Source organism: Muntiacus reevesi, chromosome 10 (assembly GCF_963930625.1).
Source record: "Muntiacus reevesi chromosome 10, mMunRee1.1, whole genome shotgun sequence".
In the NCBI taxonomy this organism is placed as follows: Eukaryota; Metazoa; Chordata; class Mammalia; order Artiodactyla; family Cervidae; genus Muntiacus; species Muntiacus reevesi.
The window spans coordinates 18,548,832-18,575,276 of record NC_089258.1 but is presented as its reverse complement, the minus strand read 5'-3'; the positions used below and the strand labels follow the sequence as shown (position 1 = coordinate 18,575,276).

Sequence of the window (26,445 nt, the reverse complement as noted above, 5' to 3'; positions counted from 1 at the left end):
AATTTATTTAAGTTTATTTGTTTGCAATACTGTCCACATGCAACCATACAATTATACCAAAACATCTATTCATTCCCCTGTTACTGAAATTTGGTTGTTTTCAGCTTGTTATTATGAACAATATCGCTACTATAGTCTTTTTCTTATAAGTGTCCCCAGAACACACGTATGCAAAATGCCTACAGACAAGCATAGTTTCAAACTCCAAGTAGCAACTCACTCATTTAAAAAGCCAAAATCAGAAGTCTTAAGAATGAAATAGGATAGCATCAAATGCAATGCAATTATTTCATGAAACTTTGATACTCATCCACCTCTATGTGTTTAATGGACCAAATTATAAATATATTTGTTACTACAAGTCTAGTAAAAATAATCTTAAAGACATCCTTCTAGGTAAATACTCCATAAAAATGTGAACTATTCAGTCTTTTGAAATGTGGATGTCCTACTCTTAAGACAACAACAAACTATTTTCCTAACTATTACACCAATTTATACTCTCATCAGAAGTGTATAAAACTTTCTGGTGATCAAATTCCCTGCTATCTTTGGTAATGTCAGGATAAGAATTTTGGCTAACCTGGTAAACATAAAATAGCATGCTACTGTGGTATTAATCTGCATTTCTGTGACTACATATGAGATTGATCATCTTTCCATATGATTACTCCCCATTTCTCTTTCCTCTTGTGTAGAAACATTTCTGTCTTACTGATTTCCCAGCTGCATATATGTATGCATGCATTGACCCACGTTCCCATGTATATATATACACACAAATCCTTTGGCGGTTTTAAGTCTTCTCTCCCAGTTTGTGTTTTATCTTTCTACTTTCTTTACAGCATCTTTTAATGAACAGATGCTCTTAAGTTTAATTTCATAGGACTTATCAACCTTCCCCTTTGCTTTGTATTCTATGTTTAAGCAATTTTTAACTCTGTCAAGATCATGCAAGTTTGTTGAGAAATAATAATTTGTTGATCCTTTTAGTTCAATGGAGACAATAACCACTTGAGAAAGACAGTGTTACGTTTCTTCTTTTTCGTCATTATTTTATTTCTATTTCCTGCTTTTCCATAACAGCAAAAGAAAACGTCAAGATTTTCAGAACAACGTTGAAGAGAGGTGACTGCAGGCCTCTTGTCTTTTTCCTGATTTTAGGAGACCACTTCTATATTTTACTAACAATTGTCAGGCTAAGAAAGCTTCCTTCTAATTCCAGTTTGCCTTGATCTTTACCTAAGATAGATATGACATCTAATTCCTTTTATCAACCTGTTGAGAAAAACATATGATTTTAACGTGCTGTGTCTGTCTGATTTTGGTATCAGGATGATACTGGCTTCATAGAAAGAGTTTGGAAGCATTTATTCTTTGCAAATATTTTGGAATAGTTCACAAAGGACAAGTGTTAGCTCTTTTCTAAATGTTTGGTAGAATTCACCTGTGAAGTCATCTAGCCCTGGACTATAGTCTGTTGGGAGTAATTTTATTATGGACTCAGTTTCATTACTGGTAACTAATCTGCTGACAGTTTCTACTTCTTCCTGGTTCAATGTTAGGAGATTGGACATTTCTAGGAATTTTTCCATCTGTTTTAGGCTGTCCATTTTATTGATGAGTAATGATCTTTTGTGTTTCTGTGGTATCAGTTATAACTTCTCATTTCTGATTTTATTGATTTGGCCCCTCTCTTATTTTTCTTCATGAGTTTGGCTAAAGGTTTATCAATTTTTAAAAAATCTTTTCAAAGACCCAGCTTTTTAGTTTCATTAATCTTTTATTTTTTAGGTATTGAGAGGGTAACAGGCAGGAAGGCTGGGGTCTCCAAATGGAGGAAACAGGCAAGTGTCAGACATCTTCTACCTCTCTAAGCGGCAGGAGGAAACAAACTACAAGTGTTTTTTTCCCCTTCGTGTTGCCACGATGACACCTGGTTCCACCAGAACTTAACTTTTCTCAAACCTTGAGCTAACCAGTGTGTTTTTCTTTGGAAATGTTTGTCTTAAGCTATGTTAATGAACTATGTATTTACCCTAGACTCTGTCTTCAAGTCAGTTTCACCTAAGACTCAGAACCTTGACAAACCAGTATGTTTTATTCATACAAAAGTTCTTCTAATCTATGTTAATGAATCTATATATTTACTTAGAAACCTGCCTTTCTTCAAGATTCATGTCAATCATTTTATGGCCTGGGAAAACTCACCTTGTGCCAATGTTATCCCAAAATGCATGTTGTGGGTGAGGGGCCTGGTGTCAGTCTCTGAGTTTTGAGACATTTCCTTTCTCTAATTAGCAGACTGCTAGTAACTATATAACATCCGGCTAAAGACGAGCAGGGGGGCACTCTTGCCGGCTTCTGATGTATACGTCAGAAGTTTTCTCTATCTCTTTTATATTTTAATAGAACTTTATTAAAGTACAAAAGCTCTGAGCATCAAGCCTTGTCACTGGCCCCAGATTGAATTCTTCTCCTCCAGAGGGCCACGAATCCTGGCATCTTTCACAGCTCAGCAACAACCTTTCAGTATCTCCTTTATTTCTGCTCTGATCTTTGTAACTTCTTTCCTTTTTCTAACTTTGGGTGGGTTTTATTTGTTCTTTTTCTACATCGTTTAGGTGTAAGTGTAGAATATTTATTCGAGAATTTTCTTGCTTCCTGAGTTTGGCTAGTATCCCTGTAAACTTTCCTCTTAGAACTGCTTTTGCCATATCCCATAGGTTTGGGATCATTATGTTTTCATTTTCATTTGTCTCCAAGTGTATTTTTATTCTTTCTTTGATTGTTCCAATGATCCACTGGTTGTTATGTAGAATACTACTAAGCATCCATGTGTTTGGGGTTTTGTTTTGTTTTTTGAGGGATTAATAATACAAATAAATAGTAATTTTATTGTTTTGTGGCTGAGGCCTACCTCACAGTGTTGTTGCAAAAGATGCTTGATAAGATCTCGAATTTTTGTAACTTTACTAGGACTAGTTTTGTGGCTCAGCATGTGACCTATCCTGAAGAATGTTCCACATGTACTTCAAAAGAATGTGTACTCTGCTCTTCAGAGCACAGGTCTAATGTGTTGATTGAGGCCAATATTTCCTTATTCATTTTCTGTCTGGATGATCTGTTCACTGATGTAAGTGGGGTGTTAAAATTCCCTACTATTATTGTGTTACTACCAATTTCTCCCTTTAAGTCTGCTAATATTTGTTTTATGTGTTTAGGTGTGCCTATGCTGGCTGCATACTGGATTGATCCCATGGTCATTATGTAATGTCCTTCTTTGTCTCCTGTTGACAGTCTTTGTTGTAAAAATCTATTTTGTCTGATATAACTATCCTGACATTCTTTTCATTTCCACTTGCAGGGAATAACTTTTTCCACCCTCTTATTTTCAGTCTGTGTGTGTCTTAGGATCTGAAGTGAGTTCTCTTGCAGGCAGTGTATATATCGGTCTTATTTTGTATCCATTCAGCAATTATATCTTTTGATTAGAGTTTTCAGTCGATTTACATATAAAGTGATTACTGATAGTGAAAGTCACTCAGTCCTGTCTGACTCTTTGCAATCCATGGAATTCTCCAGGCCAGAATACTGGAGTGGGTAGCCTTTCCCTTCTCTGGGGATCTTCCCAACCCAAGGATCAAACCCAGGTCTGCCGTATTGCAAGCAGATTCTTCACCACCTGAGCCACAACGGAAGCCCAAGAATACTGGAGTGGGTAGTCTACCCCTTCTCCAGTGGATCTTCCCGACTCAGGAATCAAACTGGCATCTCCTGCATTGCAGGCAGATTCTTTACCAACTGAGCTATCAGGGAAGCCCAATTACTAATAGTAATTACTGAATTATTGCTATTTTGAAAATTGTGTTTGGGCTTTTCGTGAAGCTGTTTCTTGTTCCTTTCTTCTTTTGCTCTATTCCCTTGTGATTTGATTATCATCTTAAGTGTTACATTTGGATTCCTTTCTTGTTTTGTGTGTGCATCTGTTATATTATTACATTTTTGGTTTGCAGTTACCATGCAGTTTAAATATACCAATACCTATGTTTTAAGTAATTATTTTTAGCTGATGATCTCTTAACTTCAAATGTATTTTAACAACTCTGTGAATTTCTACCCGCCCCAATATGTCACTATTTTTGACATCATATTTTACATTTTTTTATGTATCCCTTTACTACTTATTGGGGATAGAGATGATTTTACTATTTTTATTTCTTAACTTTCATACTATTTTTATATGTGGTTGATTTACTACCTTTACTATATATTTGCCTTTACCAATAATATTTTTTTCTTTCATAATTTTCATATTTCTAGCTGTGGCCTTTTTATTTTATTTTATTTTTTTGAGGTGTGTTTATTAACGCTTTGGAAAAGTAAGTGGAATAGCCAACTGACTAAGATTCAAGGAGGGATGATCAGAGCTGACTTAAGAGGAGGACAGGGAGTCATAAGGAAATTTAACAGGGATCTAAGGAGGCTCCCTGGAGTAACAATGTTCATGGATCAATGAATATACAGGCCTCCTGAGTTGGTCTATTTTTAAAAAGAAAATTTGGGATCTTATTATGTAAATTCCAAAATCAACTAACACTATCTCCAAGATAGAGGGGATATTAGAATCCCAGAGAATGCTAAATCAGCAACCCCTTTCCCTCACTAATCTACCTTTAAAAAAAAACAAAAGTACTGAACAAAACCCTCTGCTCATGTTTTCATTTTTTCCAGTTTTTTTCTAGGATGAGCCCTGACAGGTAATTGAACAACTGCCCTTTGGATAGTGGCTGCAGAGAATTGAGCAAAGGGCCTAGGAATTCTGAAATACACAACAGATGACATTCTTAAAACTTAATTATCTTGAGTTCTCTAACATTCTTTTACCTGTCAATATTACTAAAATTGTATCATGCCTGAAATGTTTACTACTGCAGTGAAAATCATTCCAGGTTGCAATTTTTCCCCTTCTCAAATATGTCACCTTTTCTCCACATTTTTTTAATCTCATCATCCATCATGATAAAAATTTGGCCTTTTCTTTTTTTCTTTGAAAAACCCCTTCACTACTCTGTGTAAAGTTGGTTTGCTAGTGCTATAAGCTTTTCCTGTCTGTAAAAGTTTTGACCTCTATATCAAATCTGAATGAAAGTCTTGTGGGTAGAGTATATTAGGTTGTAGATTTTTCCCTTGCATCACTTTAAGTGTATCAAGCCACAACTTTCTGCACTGCAGGGTTTCTGCTAAAAAGTCAGCTGATAACCTTACGGGAGTTCCCTTTTAGGTAACTTGTTACTCTTCCTTGCAGTTTTTAATAGTCTCTCTTTATCTTTAGTATTTGCCATTTCAATTATACAATGTATTTTGGTGTTATCTTTTGGGGGTTGATCTTCTTGGGGGCTCTCTGTTCTTCCATTCCCAGGTCAGGGAAGTTGTTAGCTATTGTGTCTTCAAATACATTCCATTCCCTTTTCTCTCTTCTCCTTCTGGGACTCCTAAAACTCAATGTTCAGATGCTTGGTGTCCTACAAGTCTCTTAAACTGTCCTCATTTCTTTTTATTCTTTTTCTGTTCCGTTTCATTGATTTCCACTACTCCGTTTTTCCAGCTAACTTGTTCCTCTCTATGATCTAATCTACTGTTGATTCCTTCTAGCATATTTTTTTTCCTTTGTTACTGCATTCTTACACTGTTTAGTCATTTCATATCTTAGAACTCTTTGTTAAAAACCTCTGTATTCTCAATCTATATATCCAATCTTTTCCAATTTCTTTGAACATTTTTATGATCGATTACCTTGAACTTCTTATCTGGTAAATTGCTTATCTCTACTTCATTTAGTCCGTATGGAGTTTTATCTTGTTCCTTCATTTAGAACATGTACCTCTGTGGCCTCTTTTTGACTAATCTGCCATTTCTATTGCTATGTATTTGGTAGTTTGGTTACATTCCCCAACCTTGGAACTTCTCTTTAGTAGAACACATCCTATGTGTTCCAGCAACACAATCCAACTGGTCACCAGAACTGTATGCTCAAGGGATGCCCCTCATGGGGGCTGCATGGGTCCTGCTGTTACAGCAAGCTGACTACTATGAACAGTGTGGCAGGCATAGCTGGCTCCAATTCAGCTGTTTGCCAGGTCCTTACACAAAGGCTGCTGGTTGATGCTAGGCAGGGTTGGGTCACAAGGCAGCTGGCTGGCTGGGGATCCCTAGGGGGTCCCAAGGCTAGCACTGGATCACTCGTGGGCAGAGCCAGGTTGTGGGGTGGGTGACCGCAGAGCTGGGGTTCCTGGATCTAATGTTGATCAGCTGGTAGGCAGAGCCAGTTCTAGACACAGCTGGCTGCAGGGCCCAGGGTATCCCAAAGCTGTCTCTGTCCTGTTGTGTAGCGATGAATCCTGGGTAGGCCTGCTGAGGGGTCCAAGATGTCTTAGAGCTAGTGTCGGCTTGCACCAGGGCAAGTCCTGTGAGCAAGCTGGTAAAGCTGGTCTGGGGTTAGTACCGGTCCCTGGGTGGGCAAAGCCAGATCCTAGAGTCCTTGGCCCTGGAGGTCCTGGAGTTGGTGTATCAACCTATTAGTGGGCAGGCTGGGGCTGAAGGTGACCTGAAGCTGGTGCCTGCCCAATGGTTGCTACGGTTGGTCTAAGGCTAGTGCCAGCCAACTGGTGTGCAGAGTCAGGATCTGAGGTCTCTGGCTGCAGGGCCCTTAGGTGGGCATCTACTGCCAGCCTACTAGTGTGCAAGGCTTGGTTCTGGACCCTCTGGAGGACAGAGCCAGGTCCCAGAGTAGTTGTGGGCTTAAGAAGTCCTGAAGCAGCTGACAGGGGGTCACAAAAGAGTTGGACACAATCTATCGACTTCGAAGCTGGTGGGCAAGGCTGTATCCCAGCCTAGCTGGTTGCTTTCTCTGAAGTACCCTAGTACTAGCTGTGACAAGCTGGCGGGTGATAAGCTAGAGTCTGCTGTGTTGTGCTAAGCTGCTTCAGATGTGTCTGACTCTTTGCGACCCTATGGACTGTATGTAGCCCACCAGGCTCCTCTGTCCATGGGATTCTCCAGGTAAGAATACTGGAGTAGGTTGCCATAACTTCTTTCAGGGGATCTTCCTGACCCAGGGATGGAACTCCCATCTCTTATGTTTCATTGGCAAACAGGTTCTTCACCATGAGCGCCATCTGGAAAGCCCTGACAGTACACCGTCAAAGATCAAGTCAAAAGAATAAGACAAGCCACAGTCTGGGACGAGGTATTTGCAACAGACACATCTGATAAAGGAATGCTATCTAAAATATACGAAGAATTCAAAGCTCAACAATAAGAAAAGCAATTCAATTAGAAACTGAGCCCAAAACCTTAACAAACACCTCACCAAAGAAGGGAGAAGGCAATGGCACCCCACTCCAGTACTCTTGCCTGGAAAATCCCATGGACGGAGGAGCCTGGTGGGCTGCAGTCCATGGGGTCGCTAAGAGTCGGACACGACTGAGCGACTTCACTTTCACTTTTCACTTTCATACATTGGAGAAGGAAATAGCAGCCCACTCCAGTGTTCTTGTCTGGAGAATCCCAGGGATGGGGGAGCCTAGTGGGCTGCTGTCTATGGGGTCGCACAGAGTCGGACACGACGGAAGCAACTTAGCAGCAGCAGCAGCAGCAGCAGCACCAAAGACGATGTAAAGACAGTAAACAAGCCTATGAAAAGACACATCATACACCATCATGGAAATGCAAATTAAAACAATAAAGAGATACCACAACTCACCTATCAGAATAGCCACAACCTGGAATACTGATACCACCAAATGCTGGCACGGATATAAAGCAACAGAAGCTCATTCATTGCCAGTGGGAAAACAAAAATGGTACAGCCACTTTGGAAAACAGTTTGGTAAATTCTTGACTAAACAGACTCTTAACCACACAATCTAGCAATCATGTTCCTTGGCAGTTACACAAAGGAACTGAAAACACATTTAATCAAAAATCTGCACACAGATGTATACAGCATCTTTACTCATAATTGCCAACACTTGGAAGCAACCAAGATGTCCTTCAGTAGGTATATGGATAAACAAACTATGACACATCTTTACACTGGAATATTATTCAGCAATAAAAAGAAAAGAGCTCGCAAGGCATGAAACAACCTGGAGAAAATGTCAATGCATGTTACTTAGTGAAAAGAAGCCAATCTGAAAAACCTACATATTATATGATTCCAAATATTTGACATTCTGGGAATGCAAAACTATGAAGACAATAAAACGTGGTTGCCAGAGACAGCAGAAGGGATGGACAGGACAAGCACAGAAGATTTTTAGAGCAGTGAAAACACTCTGCATAACACTATAATAATGGATACATGTCATTTTACATTTGTTCAAACCCATGAAATGTAAAACACTAATAATGAACCCTAATGTAAACATATGGACTTGGGTAATTATGATATATCAATGTAGGTTCATCAGTTATAACCAATGTGTCACTCTGGTGTGAAATATTAATAATGGGGAAAAGGTTATGCATATTGTGGGCTGAGGATATATGAGAAATCTCTTTACCCACCCCTCCATTTTGACGTGAACCTAAAACTGCTCCTGAAAAATAGTCTTCAAAAGAAAAAAAAAATTGAGTTGCTGCAACTTAGACCATAACAGCCCCACAAAGCCTAAAATATCTGTCAGTTCTTTTAAGAAGAACTTTGCTAGCCCGTGGTTTAAACAAAGAGATTTGATCAAGACAGTTTTTATTTGCCCCCCAAAATCTCCGTATGTCACCAAAAAAAGACATCTTAAAAGATTTATGCCCATTGTAATATCATAGTGAGAAGTATCACTCCCAAGTTAGGGAACCCATGGAAGGGAAACAAGTATACTGGATCAGGATCCAGAACAGAAATGCTACCACTACAACCACTGAAAAGAAAACACCACTACTAAAAAGGAATAGTTCTTCATTTAAGAAGTTCCAGAAAACTCCAATTTCAGATTCAATAAAACAGAAAGAGGCTGAGAAGAAACATCAAGGTAATGTTTACAACTGAACCAGTCTTAACAATTCGTCCTAGCATATATATAAAGTTACAGACAGCATAAACTTTACTGTCCAAGATCAAGTTCTCTGATCACAATGGAAAACAAATCCATGCTCTGCCTCAGAAAACATCTCTCTGACCATGTGTTTGTGTGGAGAGAGCAGCAGAGGAGAGCCTCTAATAAAACTGGCAAGGAATAAACAAAAGGTAGGAAGGCGACAAAAACTATTTTAGAAATCAAAACATGTATATTTTAAAACTTAGCTCTAAAAACAAAAGGTAAACAACAATAACAAAACCCCAAAGATGTCACATGGTCAAATTCTACTACTCTTTCAAATAACAGATGATTTCCCTGGATAGCACAGAAAAAGATGAAAAACGTCTCACTTTATTCTATGAAGGTTGTAAAACCATGGTAACGAACCAGAAAGAGAAACACAGAACACAAAATTAGAAGATCCCATCTCATTTATGCTTATATCAAAATATATAAAATTAAATCCAGTGGTATATATTAAAAACCACCATAACCACTAACCACAATGACCAGGAAGTATTTAATCTAGTAACACAAGGCCAGTGTAGCATCAGTAATGCTATTAATACAATTTAGTATAATAAAAGCTGGGACAAATTCTAATAGATATGATCTTGATACATAGCAAAAAGGCAGTTGACAAATTTTAACCTTAATTCTTGACTAGAAGAGTAATAAACTCCAAAACAAGCTGAAATATAAGAAAACTCCCTGAACTTGACAATTACTGGCAAAATATTAAATGCAGTCATCATGCTCAAATAAAGGGATGAACATGATCACTTCAACAACTGAATATTGTACCAAGAGCCCTGGCCAATGTGAAAATATATGAAAAATGTTAAGATTAAAATGTTGGAAAAGGAAAAGATAAAAACAGCATTATTTACATATAAGGAACTTTTTTGCTTTCTGGAAAACACAAGAAAATTGAGAAATAACAATAACTAATACAAGTAATAAGCTAGCATGATACAAAACAAGCAGATAAAATTTAACAAATTTCCTACAGATGTACAACAATAACTGGACTTCAACAGAAATATCAGGAAAAGATTCCATTCAAAGGACTAAGTGCTTTAAAATACGGATAAATCTGAGAGGGAAAAAAGATACAAGACTGAAGCCGATGTGAAGAAAACTTTCTTAAAGAACATTAAAACATGAATGATCCCCCCATACAATGAAAGCTATGACATGACAAATGGAAAGATTCTGTATCATAAAAATGTTAATTCTTTAAAAACAATATTTACAGAAATTCCAATCACAGGCTTGAGACTATTTTTCCTCTTCCCTTTAAAATTAACAATCCTAAATTCATTTGGAAGAACTGAGATGTGAGGATTAGCAAAGAAATCTTCAGTTAAAAAAAATAAAATAAAGAGAACTTAGTACCCTCTAGATACATAAAGCTCCTGGAATTGAATTAGGGTGGAATATTAAGAGACAATACCTGTAATACATTTAACAACAAAAGCTCAATACAAAACTGGCTTTTCAGTAAACATATTAAATGATGCTATAGAAAAGGAGATGAATGTGAAAAGGCAATCTACAGAAGGGGAAAGGCAAGTTTAATTTGAAAAGATATAACATTATACTAGCATCTGGGAAAGTGCAAATTAAAATGTTAAGATCTAGTTTTTCTTTAACTTTGGCAAACTAAAAAAGTAACAACGTTAAATGCTGCAAGAACATGAAGAAACAGGTACTGTCATATAACTGATGGAATATAAATTATTATAATCTTTTTGCAATATAATCTGGTAGTATTTATTAAAATGTAAAATGAACACATGATACTTAGAACTGCAATACCATATTTAGAAATCTATCTTATATATACTAATGTTCTAAAAGAATTTATACAAAGGAATCACTATTTTATTATAAACAAAAAAAGCAGTTTAAAAAAACATGAAAATAAAACAGCCAAAACAAACAAACAAAAAAAACATCCAATGTTCATTAATGAAGAAATAATTTAAAATTCTATGGGAGAAGGCGAGGGTGGGATATTCTGAGAGAACAGCATCGAAACATGTATATTATCAAGTGTGAAACAGATCGCCAGTCCAGGTTGGACGCATGAGACAAGTGCTCAGGGCTGGTGCACTGGGATGACCCAGAGGGATGGGATGGGGAGGGAGGTGGGAGGGGGGTTCAGGATGGGGAACACATGTACACCCATGGCTGATTCATGTCAATGTATGGCAAAAACCACTATAATACTGTAAAGTAATTAGCCTCCAACTAATAAAAATAAAGGAAAAAATAAATAAATAAACAAATAAAATTCTGGGTAAGACCGTGGATTACCATGCAGTAATGTATTAAAAGGTATTAATAATAAAAGCAAATTTATATGTACTTAAATATAAACCTTACAAAGAAGACTGTTAATTCTAAAGAAACAGTATAATCCCACTCACACAAAAAATAAATCCAAATCTGTATGTCTGTGAATGCAATTATTTAAGAAATATACTTATGTCAAACGCTTATGCCAAATTATTCTTTGTTTTCTAATAATTACCTCCATAAGTAATATCATCATAAATATGAGGCAGGTTTAATTACAAAATATTTTTCACAATTTTTCAAATTAAACATAAACATACATTCTGTTTTACAACCAGGTATACACCATGATTATCTAATCATGTAAATATTTTAGCCAAAGTTTATACATAAGGACAGGAAGATCCCCTGGAGAAGGGAAAGGCTACCCACTCCAGTATTCTGGCCTAGAGAATTACATGCACCATACAATCCATGGGGTAGCAAAGAGTCGGACATGACTGAGCAACGTTCACTTCACAATACTTAAAAACAGTGTGCAACTTCTAAAATCCAATATTTAAGGTCACTTTAACCATGCTAAAAGAACAATTTAATTGTACTTACCAATTTCATTAATCATTGCTCTTATTTTGGAGACAAAAGGACCAACTTCACTGGAACTCATTTTGGCTCTTTCCTTAAGATCAGCACCTGCAAAGTATTTTATTTACGAATATAACCTCGTTAAAATTTTAAGGCAATGAATTGAACATTTACATAAGATTCACATAAAACTTGAAGATAGACAGGATTTATTTACCAAAGGAATCATATTCTCTAAGCTTTTCTTCCCAAAAATCAGCATGAGATTAAACAAAATACTTGCTTGTCTATACATCTACCAAGGACTGAAAAGAATGCTTCTCAAACTCTCATGTCAGGACCCCCTTATACTCTTAGAGGAAGAGGTACAGTTAAGATTATACATGTGTTTATCCACAATATTCTATTAGAAAATGAACCCAATTAAAATTTTAAATTATTTATCCACTGAATACAAATAAATCCATTCATGTCAACATAAATGACTACAGATTGATGCCACTTCCTTGGTTCCTGACAAGATGCTGGCAGTTCTATCCACCACTGCTTCTGCCCCATCAGTGCAAATGCCAACCCAATGAAACGTGCAATTCACACCTTACTGCTATGAAAATCACTGTTATTTTATGGATGCCTGACTTGGTGACTGCAGATCACATCTGAGAATCACTGACTTGAAAATACATACAAACCAACAATTTCATAATTATGAGTTTACCACAGAATCGTAACTTTGGAACAGATAATAAATATAATTACTTCCTTAAGGGATCATTTGGGGCTTCTCTCATAGCTCAGTTTGGCAAAGAATCCACCTGCAATGCAGGAGAGCCCGGTTCGATTCCTGGGTCAGGAAGATCCGCTGGAGAAGGGATAGGCTACCCACTCCAGTATATTTGGGCTTCCCTTGTGGCTCAGCTGGTAAAGAATCCACCTGCAATGCAGGAGACCTGGGTTCGATCCCTGGGCTGGGAAGATCCCCTGGAGAACGGAAAGGCTACCCACTCCAGTATTCTGGCCTGGAGAATTCTATGGACTATAGAGTCCATGGGGTCACAAAGAGTCAGATACGACTGAGCAACTTTCACTTCATTTTCAAGGGATCATTTCCTTTGTGTCTCAACAAAGACATTCTTTTTAGTAAAATTAAACCCTCTGAGAAAAGGTAAGTCCTCATTTAAATAAATAGACAAATAAAAAACAAAGGCAAATTACAGCATAGAAGGTACCTACTCGGCTACCTACTCTCTTAGGAGCCAATTATAAGTTGATCAGGACTAGATGTAACAAGCAAGTAGCAGCTGAAGCTGAGACATTTTGAGCCGATACACTTCCTATGAAATTGAGAACTGCAGTTGATAAAACCCATATCCTAGAACCCACAACCCCTCCTTCTTGAGCCTCCCTCCCACCCCCCCATCCCTCATCCCTTGCACCTCTCCCATCCTACCCCTCTAGGTCATCACCGAGCCCCAGGCTAAGCTCCCTGTCTTACATGGCAGCTTCTCACTAGCTAGCTGTTTTACACACGGTAGTGTATATGTCGATGCTACTTTCTCAATTCTTCCCACCCTCTCCTTCCCCCGCTGTGGCCACAAGTCCCTTCTCTACGTCTATGCCTCCATTTCTTCCTTGCAAATAGGGTCATCAGTACTGCTTTTCTAGATTGCATATGTAGCTAAATGTAGTATGATATGAGGGAAGGGAACAGTCAGAAGAGGAGCCAAAGCCACAAAGTAAAAGCTGATGGGACAGATAGGGACTCTGAGGAAGTAGTCCTGAAGGAGCCCTCGTAACTGAATCATGGGGTCCATGTCCTCGGACCCCAGGGCACCATTAGGGTACCCTCTAACACGCTAACTAGAGCTCCGACTGGGGTCTTACCAACATTCTGATCCTGTGGCCACGCAGCATGCTTGAAAACCACACTCAGGTTAAAAAGACAAAGCTGCTAGAAACCATGCCAGGAGCTAAAGGGGATCAAGGTTTTCTCTTAACATATGTAGCCCATTTAACTGCACATCAGTCCCAGCAGAGAAGTATAGAAGACGTGTCTGATTATGGAATGCAGCTTTATCCACACAAATGTGTGAGACAGAAAATGAATGTCTTTAAAGTGGGAAAAGAAACTAACTGCCAATCTAGAATTCCAATCTAATCAAACCTATCCTTCAAAATGATGAATAAACACATTTTACACACCAACTAACAGACACATCCTCAAACACACCAGCAGGCCCAAACTAAAAGAAGCACTACAGGGAATTCTTCAGGCACTATGAGAGGAGAGTTTTAAAACTTACTGTACACTGCTTGTAAGGGATCTTCTTAAAATGTAAGAGCACTGGCTGACTAAAATAAAAGTGTAACAAACATACAAACACTAACCAAAAGAAAACTTCTAAAGGTATCTTCATCTCTAACAAAAGAGAAGTAAGGCAAGAAATATCGCTCAACGAGAGGATTATTTTATAATAAATATGAAGATCCATTAAAAAAGACGTAAAAATTCTAAATTGGCATACATAAAAAAGACAGCCCCAAAATACATAAAGCAAAAATTCACAGAACTAAAATGAAAAAACTGTCTACAGCAGACAACTACAGTGGACTTTAATAGACCTTTCACATTAACTGATAAAGCCATCAAATGTTCCTATCAAGAAATAAAAAATACGAAACTAATCCCAAAGTAGAAGAAAAGAAATAGCAAAAACTGGAGCAAGAAACTTTTAATAGAAAACAAATGTATGGGAGAAAAATCAAAACAATCAGCTTTTGAAAAAAACTAAAATAAATAACAGACATTTTAGCAAGATGCATCACAGATAATCAGAGAAGGCACAAGTCTCAATTGAAAATGAAAAGGACGGTAATACTAAGGATTTCACAAACAATAAAACTACTAATAATTCTGACTCAAATTTGAAAAATGACATGAAATGAACAAATTCCTAGGAAAACATAACTTACTAAAGTTGACAAAGAAACAGAAAATCTGAAAACGCAAATAAATATTTTAAAAATTGAATATGTAATTTAAAACTTTCCTACAGAGAAAACTGCTTGCCCATATGGCTGCAAAAGTAAATTATTCCAAAAATATAATGAAAAACATTTACCATTAATCTTAAATGCCTATATGAAGAACAGTTTCAAGCAAAGATGGGCTCAATAAAGGACAGAAATGGTAAAGACCTAACAGAAGCAGAAGATATTAAGAAGAAGTGGCAAGAATACACAGAAGACCATACAAAAAAGATCTTCACGACCCACATAATCATGATGGTGTGATCACTCACCTACAGCCAGACATCCTGGAATGTGAAGTCAAGTGGACCTTAGGAAGCATCACTATGAACAAAGCTAATGGAGGTGATGGAATTCCAGTTGTGCTATTTCAAACCCTGAAAGATGATGCTGTGAAGTGCCGCACTCAATATGCCAGCAAATTTTGAAAACTCAGCAGTAGACACAGGACTGGAAAAGGTCAGTTTTCATTCCAATCCCAAGGAAAGGCAATGCCAAAGAATGCTCACACTACCGCACAATTGCACTCATCTCACACGCTAGTAAAGTAATGCTTAAATTCTCCAAGTCAGGCTTCAGTAATACATGAACCATGAAATTCCAGATGTTCAAGCTGGTTTTAGAAAAGGCAGAGGAACCAGAGATCAAATTGCCAACATCCGCTGGATCATCAAAAAAGCAAGAGAGTTCCAGAAAAACATCTATTTCTGCTTTATTGACAATGCCAAAGCTTTTGACTGTATGGATCACAATAAACTGTGGAAAATTCTGAAAGAGATGGGCATACCAGACCACCTGACCTGCCTCTTGAGAAACCTGTATGCAGGTCAGGAAGCAACAGTTAGAACTGGACATGGAACAACACACTGGTTCCAAATAGGAAAAGGAGTATGTCAAGGCTGTATATTGTCACCCTGCTTATTGAACTTATATGCAGAGTACATCATGAGAAACTTTGGGCTGGAGGAAGCACAAGCTGGAATCAAGATTGCTGGCAGAAATATCAATAACCTAAGATATGCAGATGACATCACCCTTATGGCAGAAAGTGAAGAAGAACTAAAGAGACTCTTGATAAAAGTGAAAGAGGAGGGTGAAAAAGTTGGCTTCAAGATCAACATTCAGAAAACTAAGATCATGGCATCCAGTCCCATCACTTCATGGGAAATAGATGAGGAAACAGTGGAAACAGGGGCTGACTATTTTTCTGAGCTCCAAAATCACTGCAGACGGTGACTGCAGCCATGAAATTAAAAGATGCTTACTCCTTGGAAGGAAAGTTATGACCAACCTAGACAGCATATTAAAAAGCAGAGACATTACTTTGCCAGCAAAGGTCCATCTAATCCAGTGGTCATGTATGGATGTGAGAGTTGGACTATAAAGAAAGCTGAGCATAGAAGAATTGATGCTTTTGAACTGTGGTGTTGGAGAAGACTCTTGAGAGTCCCTGGGACTGCAAGGAAATCCAACCAGTCTATCCTAAAGGAGATCAGTCCTGGGTATTCATTGGAAGGACTGATGCTGAAGCTGAAACTCCAATTACTTTGGCCACCTGATGCGAAGAGCTGACTCATTTGAAAAGATCCTGACGCTGGGAAAGATTGAGGGCAGGAGGAGAAGGGGACGACAGAGGATGAGATGGTTGGATGGCATCACTGACTCGATGGACATGGGTTTAGGTGAACTCTGGGAGTTGGTGATGGACAGGAAGGCCTGGCATGCTGCGGTTCATGGGGTTGCAAAGATTTGGACATGACTGAGCAACTGAACTGAACTGAAAACAAAAACTTGACAAGAACATGGTAAGAAAAACAATGACAAACCAATTTTTCTCATAAAGTCTCAAAAAATCCTAAACAAAATATCAGTATATCATACCTACTAGTAACATACATGTATTAATACCAATTTATACTCAGGCCAAGATTTAAGACTGATTTACTATTATATTTTTTAATTTAAGAAATTAAGAAAGATGAAAATCATATAAATTTTTAGTCGAAAATGAGCTGATAGAATTCAACACTCATTCCTTAACACCTTTTTTGATGTCATAATTTACTTGAAATTCAATCATTTAAAATACACAATTCAGTATCTTTTAGTAAATTTAGAGAGTTGTACAACTATCACCACAACCTAGTTTTAGAACATTTTCATTATCACAAAAACGATTCCTCATACTCATATACAGTCACTCCCTGTTCTCACCTCTAGTCCCAAACTATTATTTTCCTATAACTTTGCCTTTTCTGGACATTTCATATAAACAAAACGCATATAATATATAGTCTTCCACTTCTTTCTTTCATACTACGTGTTTTTCAGGTTCATCCATGATATAAAGATAAATCAGTATCTTTTGTCTTTTTATTATCAAATAGTATTCATTGTATAGACAGATATTTAGATTATCCATTCATTCAATGATGGACATTTCACTATTTCTACTCTTTGGCTATTATGAAAAATACTACCGTGAACACATCTGCATACAAGTCTTTGTGTAGAGAAATTTTTTCACTTTCACCCAAAAACTCACTTGGGTAGAGTGGAACTGCTGAGCTATACTATAAATTTCTATTTAATTTAAAACAGGGAAGGAAAAAAAAACAAAAACCTGCCACTGCTTTCCATGGTGGCTGTAGCACTTTACATTCTTAGCAATGCATAAGGGTCTCTGTTGTCCTACAAGGACACCTAGTCTGCCTTTTTATCATAGCCATTTTCGTGATGTGATGTATTTATTATGGTTTTAAATTTGCATTTCCCAAATGACTAATGTGGCTTTCCTGATGGCTCAGAAGGTAAAGAATCTGCCTGCAATGTGGGAGACCAGGGTTCAATCCCTGGTTCAGGAAGATCCCCTACTCACTCCAGTATTCTTATCTGGAGAATTCCATGGAGAGAGAAGCCTGGCAAGCTACAGTCCATGGGGTTCCAAAGAGTCAGACAGGAATGAGTGACTAATTTTTTTTTAATGACTAATATGACAAACCTAGACAGCATATTAAAAAGCAGAGACATTACTTTGCTATAAAGGTTCATGTAGTTAAAGCTATTTGTTTTTCTAGTAGTCATGTACGGATGTAAGAGCTGGACCATAAAAGGGTGAGCACTAAAGAATTTATGTTTTTGAACTGTGGTACTGGCGAAGATTCTTGAGAGTCCCCTGAACAGCAAGGAGATCAATCCAGTTAATCCTAAAAGGAAATCAACCCTAAATATTCACTGGAAGGACTGATGCTGAAGATGAAGTTCCAATACTAATATGAAGAGTTGACTCACTGGAAAAGACTCTTTTTTTTTTTTTTAAGACTCTTATGCTGGCAAAGACTGAGGGAAGAAAGAGAAGGGGAAGACAGAGGATAAGAAGGTTGGATGGCATCACGGTCTCAATGGACATGAGCTTGAGCAAACTCTGGGCAATAGCGAAGGACCAGGAAGCCTGGTGTGTTGCACTCCATGGAGTCACAAGATGAACATTACTTAGCAGCTGAACAACAACAATGAAGTTATTAGTACCTTTTCAAGATGCTTAATAGCCATTCACACAGTTGATTGAAATGTCTATTCAAATTTTTTGCTGTGCAATTTATTTGATTCTTAACTGGTTATAAGAGTTGTGTCTTAAATAAAAGTTCCTTTTCAGAAAAATTATTTGGAAATATTTTCTCGTATCTGTGACTTATCTTTTGATAGTTCTTGATGGGTTTTCAATTTTAATGAAATCCAGTTTATCAATATTTCTCTTTTATTGTGCTTTTATTGTCCTCTGTAATCAACACACTCATTTTTAATTAAGAATTCATAGCAAACTAAGAATAAAAGAATCTTTCTTAATTTGTTAAAAAGAGTAAATACAAAATACCTATGGGCAACATCACCTTCAATGGTCAAAAATTTCCTCCCAATTATCAAGAATGAGGCAATGCATTCTTTATCATTTCTACAAAGGTAAATAGGTGTATTAGTCTGTGTAATAAGAAAAATTTTAATTACAAAGATCATAAGAAAAAAAATAAAATGTCTTTATTAGCAGAAGAGTTAATTATACATGAAGAATACTCAGAAGAATTTAAACATCATGAAAATAAGCTGGATACAGGTTCAATATACAGAAATCAACTGTCTTTCTATATACTACAAAAAGAAATTTTTAGAAAGATATCATCTACATTAACATTCAAAGCTCAGAGTCAAGGAATAAATATAACAAAAGATGCATAAAATCTTGACACAAAAACAAACAAAAAGACTTCCCTGATGGTCCCCAGGTTAAGAATCCCCCTTCCAACGCTGGGGACGCGGGTTCAATCCCAGGTTGGGGACCTAGGATCCCACATGCTGTGGGACAACTAAGGGCTCGGTACCTCAACTAGAGAGACCGTGTGCTGGAAACCAGAGCACACACACCCTGCAGTCCACACGCCACGACCAGAGAGGAGTCGCCTGTCACAAGGAAGACCTGACATAACCAAAAATAAATAACTGGCTAAGTGCTTTTGAACTGTGGTGTTGGAGAAGACTCTTGAGAGTGTCTTGGATGGCACGGAGATCCAACCAGTCCATCCTAAAGGAGATCAGTCCTGGGTGTTCCTTGGAAGGACGGATGCTGAAGTTGAAACTCCAAAACTTTGGCCACCTCATGCGAAGAGTTGACTCATTGGAAAAGACCCTGATGCTGGGAGGGATTGGGGGCAGGAGGAGGAGGGGACGACAGAGCATGAGATGGCTGGATGGCATCACTGATGGCATGAATCTGAGTAAACTGTGGGAGTTGGTGATGGACAGGGAGGCCTGGCGTGCTGCTGATTCATGGTGACGCAAAGAGTCGGACACGACTGAGTTACTGAACTGAACAAAAAAAAAACAAAACACCTACGAAGTAAAAATTAAATAAGTCCTAAATAAATGGAGGGGCCTCCCAGGTGGCTCAGTGGTAAAGAATCCACCTGCCAAGCAAGAGACCCAGGTTTGATCTCTGGGTCAGGAAGATTCCCTGGAGAAGGAAATGTCAACCCATTCCAGTATTCTTGCCTGGGAAATCCCATGGACAGAGGGACCTGGTAGTTCACAAAAGAGTCGGACATGACCTAGTGGCACAACAACAACAAAATAAACGAAGGAATATATTGTGTTCATCATGTGTTAGAAGACTCTATACTAAAAGATGTAAATTCTCTCCAAATTAATATTCAATGTGGTACCAATCAAAATCCTAACACTTCCTAGAAGTTGACAAAGTAGATATGCAAAAGCCCAATAACAAACAAGCTTGAAGAAGACAAGTAAAATGATTATAAAGCTATAGTAAATAACAAAATGTGATGTTTACTCAAAGACAGAGAAACAGAGCAAAGGAGCAGAACAGCAAGTCCAGGAAACACCTGCTTGACTTATGACAAAGATGGCACTGCTGGAACATTCCAGTAAATGAGGCTGGGACCACTGCAAAAGAGTCAAGCACAACTTGGGGACTCAGTTCAGTTCAGTCACTCAGTCGTGTCCGCCTCTTTGCGAACCCCATGGACTGCAACACGCCAGGCTTCCCTTTCCATCACCAACTCTTGGAGCTTGCTCAAATTCATGTCCATTGAGTTGATGATGCTATCCAACCATCTCATCCTCTGTCGTCCCCTTCTCCTCCTGACTTCAAGCTTTCCCAGCATCAGGGACTTTTCTAATAAGTCAGCTCTTCACATCAAGCGGCCAAAGTATCAGCGTTTCGGCTTCAGCATCAGTCCATTCAATGAATATTCAGGACTGATCTCTTTTAGGATGGACTGGTTGGATCTCCATGCAGTCCAAGAGACTCTCAAGAGTCTTCTCCAACACCACAGTTCAAAAGCATCAACTCTTTGGCACTCAGCTTTCTTTATAGTCCAAATCTCATATCCAGACCTAACTACTGGAAAAACCATAGCTTTGACTAGATGGACCTTTGTTAGCAAAATAATGTCTCTGCTAAATTTTAATATGCTGTCTAGGTTGGTCATAGCTTTTCGTTCAAGGAATAAGCGTCTTTTAATTTCATGGCTGCAATCACCATCTGCAGTGATTTTGGAGCCCCCAAAAATAGTCTCTTACTGTTTCCATTGTTTCCCCATCTATTTGCCATGAAGTGATGGAACCGGATGCCATGATCTTAGTTTTCTGAATGTTGGGTTTTAAGCCAACTTTTTCACTCTCTTCTTTCACTTTCATCAAGAGGCTCTTTAGTACTTCTTGGCTTTCTGCCATAAGAGAGGTGTCATCTGCGTATCTGAGGTTATTGATATTTCTCCCAGCAATCTTGACTCCAGTTTATGCTTCATCTAGTCTGGCACTTCGCATGATGTACCCTGCATATAAGTTAAATAAGTAGGGTGACAGTATACAGCCCTGATGTACTCTTTCCCTGATTTGGAACCAGTCTGTTGTTCTATGTCCAGTTCTCTAACTATTGCTTCTTGACCTGCATACAGATTTCTCAGGAGGCAGATAAGGTGGTCGAGTATTCCCATCTCTTTAAAAATTTTCCACAGTGTGTTGTGATCTACACAGTCAAAGCCTTTGGTGTAATCAATAAAGCAGATGTTTTTCTGGAACCCTGTTGCTTTTTCGATGATCTTGGCGACTAAACAACAACAATCATCAAGGAAACGCCAATTACAGACATAGACAGGTTTATAAGCAATACAGTGGTAAAGTGCTGGTGAAGGTCTGGTGGTTGTTTTCAGTCACTCCAGTCATGTAGGACTCTCACAGTCCCATGGACTGTACAGCCCACCAGGCTCCTCCATCCATGGGATTTCCCAGGCAAGAACACTGGAGTGGGTAGCCACTTCCTTCTCCAGGGGATTCATCTTCCCAACCCAGGGAACAAACCCATGTCTCCTATGTTGCAGGCAATCTCCTGCACTGTAGGCAGATTCTTTACTGACTGAGCCCCAGAGAAGCCCTGGTGAAGGCACAGAGCAACAGGAACTCTGATTTAATACTGTTGGGAATAAAACTGGTAAAAATCACTTTGGAAAAGCAATTTCACCCCACATGCACACACCCAACAGAAATGCATGATATTTACAGCAGAAGACATGCAGAAACATATTCACAGAAGCATTATTTAGAATAGCTGGAACCAGCAACACCCCAAACATTCATCAACAGCAAAATGAATAAACTATAAAATACTGCCCCAAGGAATATGAATATACTATTCCAAGATGAAGACTATGCAACGAATCCCACAAACATGTTGAGAAAACATCAACCTTAAAAAATACATACTTGAAATTTTTAGTTACAGAAAGTTTGAAAACAGGCAAAATTATTATTTGGTAATAAAAATCACAAAAATCTCCATTAGTTTTGGGTGAGAGATGGTTAATGATAGGAAAAGGCATATGGAATGGATTATAGTGTGCTGGTAATGGTAGTGTTCATTCCTTAGTTTGAGTGGTGACTGCACAGGTGAGTTCATTTTGTAGAAATTTATTACTTAAACTTCATGCAATTTTCCTATATAATGTTGTTGCTGTTGAGTTGTTAAGTCAGGTCCAACTCTTTTGTGACCCCAGGGACTATAGCCCACCAGGCTCCTCTGTCCACAGGATTTCCCAAGCAAGAATACTGAAGTGGGTTGCCATTTCCTTCTCCAGGTGATCTTTCCAATTCAGGAATCAAATCTGAGTCCCCTGCAGTGACAGGTGGATTCTTTATTTCAGCCACCAGAGAAGACAAAATTCCTTCTGCAGCCAATCAGGTACACTGTGCTCCTTTTCTCTGTGGGGGCCTGGTGTGCAATGGCTGGAATGGCTGGAAAATGCAGCCTCTTCGGTAGTGCATGCAGCCAGTTGCCTTAAAGGACCATGAAGACAGCCCCTTCCAGTGGACATTCATGTCGGACATCCTGGTGTCCCCAGTCTAAGTTCCAGACAGGTATGCAGGGTGCCTTTGGAAAGCCGCAGCGCACACTGGCCACGGTCCACACTGACCAAGTTATCATGCCCATCTGCACTAAGCTGCAAAACAAGGAACATGATGACTAAGGCCCCACACAGGGCCACGTTCAAGTTCCTTGGCCCCTTAAGAGCCACATCTCCAAGAAGTAGAAGAATCTGAAGACATGGTAGCAGAAAAGTGGATCATCCTGGATGATGGGTAGTCAAATATTAGGTTGGTACAAAAGTAACTATGGTTTCAGATGTGAATTTTAAATCATTATAACCAGGTTCAAATATATCTTCATTAATCAAAATAGGAACCATTAAAATCAACACATTTTTACCAACAAGAAATGTTTGTTCATTTCCGTAGCATAAAAAATTCATACTTCACTGTTTACAACAGCTAGGACATGGAAGCAACCATCAGCAGACAAATGGATAAGAAAGTTGTGACACATATACACAATGGAATATTCCTCAGCTATAAAAAAGAATACATTTGAGTCAGTTCTAATGAGGGGGATGAAACTAGAGCCTATTATATAGAGTGAAGTAAGTCAGAAAGAGAAACACCAATATAGTATACTAATGCATATATATGAGATTTAGAAAGACACAAGTGACAATCCTGTATGAAAGACAGCAAAAGAGACACAGATGTCAAGAACAGGCTTTTGGACTATGTGGGAGAAGGTGAAGGTGGGATTATTTGAAAGAATAGCATTGAAACATGTACATTACCATAAGTAAAACAGATGACCGGTACAAGTTTGATGCATGAAGCAGGGCACTTAAAGCCGGTGCTCTGGGACAACCCAGAAGGATGCGGTGGGGAGGGAGGTGGGGTTCAGGATGGGGGGACACAGATGCACCCATGGCTGATTCATGTCCATGTGTGGCAAAAAGCACCATAATACTAGAAAGTAATTACCTTCCCATTAAAATAAATAAATTAATTTTTTTTTTAAAGTTCGTGCTTCAAGATTCGAAGAAGTTTTGGAAAGCATTTTCTGCCTCTTGCTGGGTGTGGAAGTGTTTTCCCTGCAAAAAGCTGTCTAGGTGCAGTTAGTACCGTGATCACGTGAATGTGGCAGACGAGGCAAAACTTTTTAGGCCAGTTCGTTCAACTTTTGAAGCGTTGGTTGTTCAATGTGTGATCGGACGTAGCCAGGCAGAAGAACTGGGCCCATTCTGTTGACAATATCAACTGCAGGAATTGCAGTTTTTGCTGCATCTCATCAATTTGCCAAGCAAACTTCTCAGTTGTAATGGTTTGACTGAATTCAGAAAGCTGTAGTGGATCAATTGGGCAGCAGACCACCAACCAGTGACCATGATGTTGGGTTCAAGTTTGCTTTGGGAAGTGCTCTGGAGCTTCTTCTTGGTCCAACCACTGAGTTGGTTGTCACTGGTTATCATATAAAATACACTTTTTGTCTTATGTCACAATCTGACAGAGAAACGGGTCATTGTTGCAAAGAGTAAGAGAAGATGACGCTTCAATATGACAATTTTTTTGACCTGCAATCAGCTCACAAGGCACTTTCCCAATATGCTTCAAATGCCGAATGACCATAGAATGGTCAACATTGAGTTCCTTGACAATTTATTGTGTAGTTGTAAGAGGACAAGCATCAATGATTGCTCTCAACTGGTCACTGTCAACTTCCGATGGTGGCCACTACGCTCCTCATCTTCAAGGCTCTCGTCTCCTTTGCAAAACTTCTTGACCCACCACCGTGCTCTACTCCATTAGCAGTTCCTGGGCCAAAGGCACTGTTGATGTTGTGATTTGTCTCCGCTGCTGTATGATCCATTTTGAACTCAAAGTAAAAAACTGCTTGGATTTGCTTTTTGTCTTAACATTATTTCTACAGTCTAAAATCATAAACAGCATGTAATAAGTCATCAGCAAAAAAAGAAAATAAAGCTAAAATTAGTATTAAAATGATGTATAACATAACGACATTTATTTTATTTAAGAATGTATTTCAACATAAAACGGCAAAGTTCAACGATGCAAAACTGCAATTACTTTTGAACCAACCTGCTGCAGCTGCTGCTGCTAAGTCGCTTCAGTTGTGTTCGACTCTGTGCGACCCCATAGACGGCAGCCCACCAGGCTCCCCCAGGCTCCCTCCCTGGGATTCTCCAGGCAAGAGTACTGGAGTGTTGACCCAACCTAATACATCTCTAATTGTGGCCCACAGGACAAATGGTGGAACCTACACTCGTGAAGCTTGTATTTTTCCCTCCTTACTCACGACTACCAATAAATCCTAATGTCCTGCCCCAAAAGACAAATGAAAAAAAAAAAAATTCCTGATCCCCATACACAATTACCTGATCCAGCTACCACCAATTTTCTCTTTTATTTTTTAATAAGCTAGACTCCTCGAAAGAGCTGCTCTTTCTGTCTTCCAATCTTTCCTCTTACAGTATGTCTCTAAGTAAAAGGGACAAAAGACAGTAAAAAATAAATATAATAAATAACCTACATAAAGAGCAATAAATGTTCAGGAGTAAAACAATCAGGAAATGTGAATCTGGAGTAGAAGATCTGAACCATGTTACAACACTAAATAGTATGATCACACTGTTCTTACTGACAAAATATAATAAAATTCAGTGAGATCTCTGTAGTTTGTAAGTTCCTGATAATTTAATATTTGGTTCTAAGTTATACATTTTAATTGCTTATATTGCTCCTGTACTGCACACTCTTTTCAACTAAACATAGTAATTAGAAATGTAATGTCCCAAGAAGACAATGCCCAGAGTTAATACATTATTTAACAATTCTGAGAGAGTATCTATTTCATTTAAATATTGTCCACTAAAATGGTCCTCTCTTAAAATTCTTGGGCTTTTTTTAAAAAATAAATTCCTTCTTTTGAATATGCTCTAGGAGTATTGTGTAGTAAATTTCTACTTATTTATATTTGCTATGGCCTAGTCCAGTAAGACTTTAGAAAACTTATGGGAAACAACTACAATATTGTTTGTTGTACACTGCAGGATATCTAGCTTCCTTGGCTCCCAATAATCAAGTGACAGTAAAGCCCCTCAATCATCATGACAAGCAAAAATGCCTGCTCAAATTCCAGTATGTTCCCCATTGAGTGTTACAATCCCCCTTGAGACCTATTATCTAATATAGCAATATTCAGTGGTCTTCAACTTTTTTTGTTTCCATTACTGCTGCACAGAATTTTGAAAGACAATATACTACCTCGAACATTTTTATACTGACATCTAAAATTTTTCATAATTTAAGTTTAAACAGATGCTATGTAAAGGCCCTAAAGCCTGCATACCGCAACTACTGAAGCCCACACGCGCTACAGCCCCAGCTCCACAACAAGAGACGCCAGCACCGCAGCAAGAAGGCCACATGTTCCATCGGAAAGCAGTCTGTTCTCTCCACAACTAGAGGAAACTTGTGCACAGCAACAAACACCCAGTGCAGCCAAAAATAAATAAATATACATATAGTTTTAAAAAATAAAAGT

The 26,445-nt window shown here is 38.3% G+C and overlaps 1 protein-coding gene and 1 non-coding gene across 9 annotated transcripts in view; one reads left to right on the top strand and one right to left on the bottom strand.

The window, feature by feature from the left end:
• AUH (AU RNA binding methylglutaconyl-CoA hydratase) overlaps positions 1 to 26,445 on the bottom strand; it is a 219,048-nt gene that overhangs the window by 147,320 nt on the left and 45,283 nt on the right. For all 8 annotated transcript variants that reach the window (XM_065946655.1, XM_065946657.1, XM_065946661.1 and 5 more), the window contains exon 4: positions 11,991 to 12,077. In XM_065946655.1, coding sequence (XP_065802727.1) covers positions 11,991 to 12,077 — 87 coding nt within the window. The remainder of the gene's footprint in view (positions 1 to 11,990; positions 12,078 to 26,445) is intronic.
• Positions 22,736 to 22,867, top strand: LOC136143918 (small nucleolar RNA SNORA70). Its single transcript, XR_010658419.1, has one exon. It is a non-coding gene; the product is annotated as a small nucleolar RNA SNORA70 (small nucleolar RNA).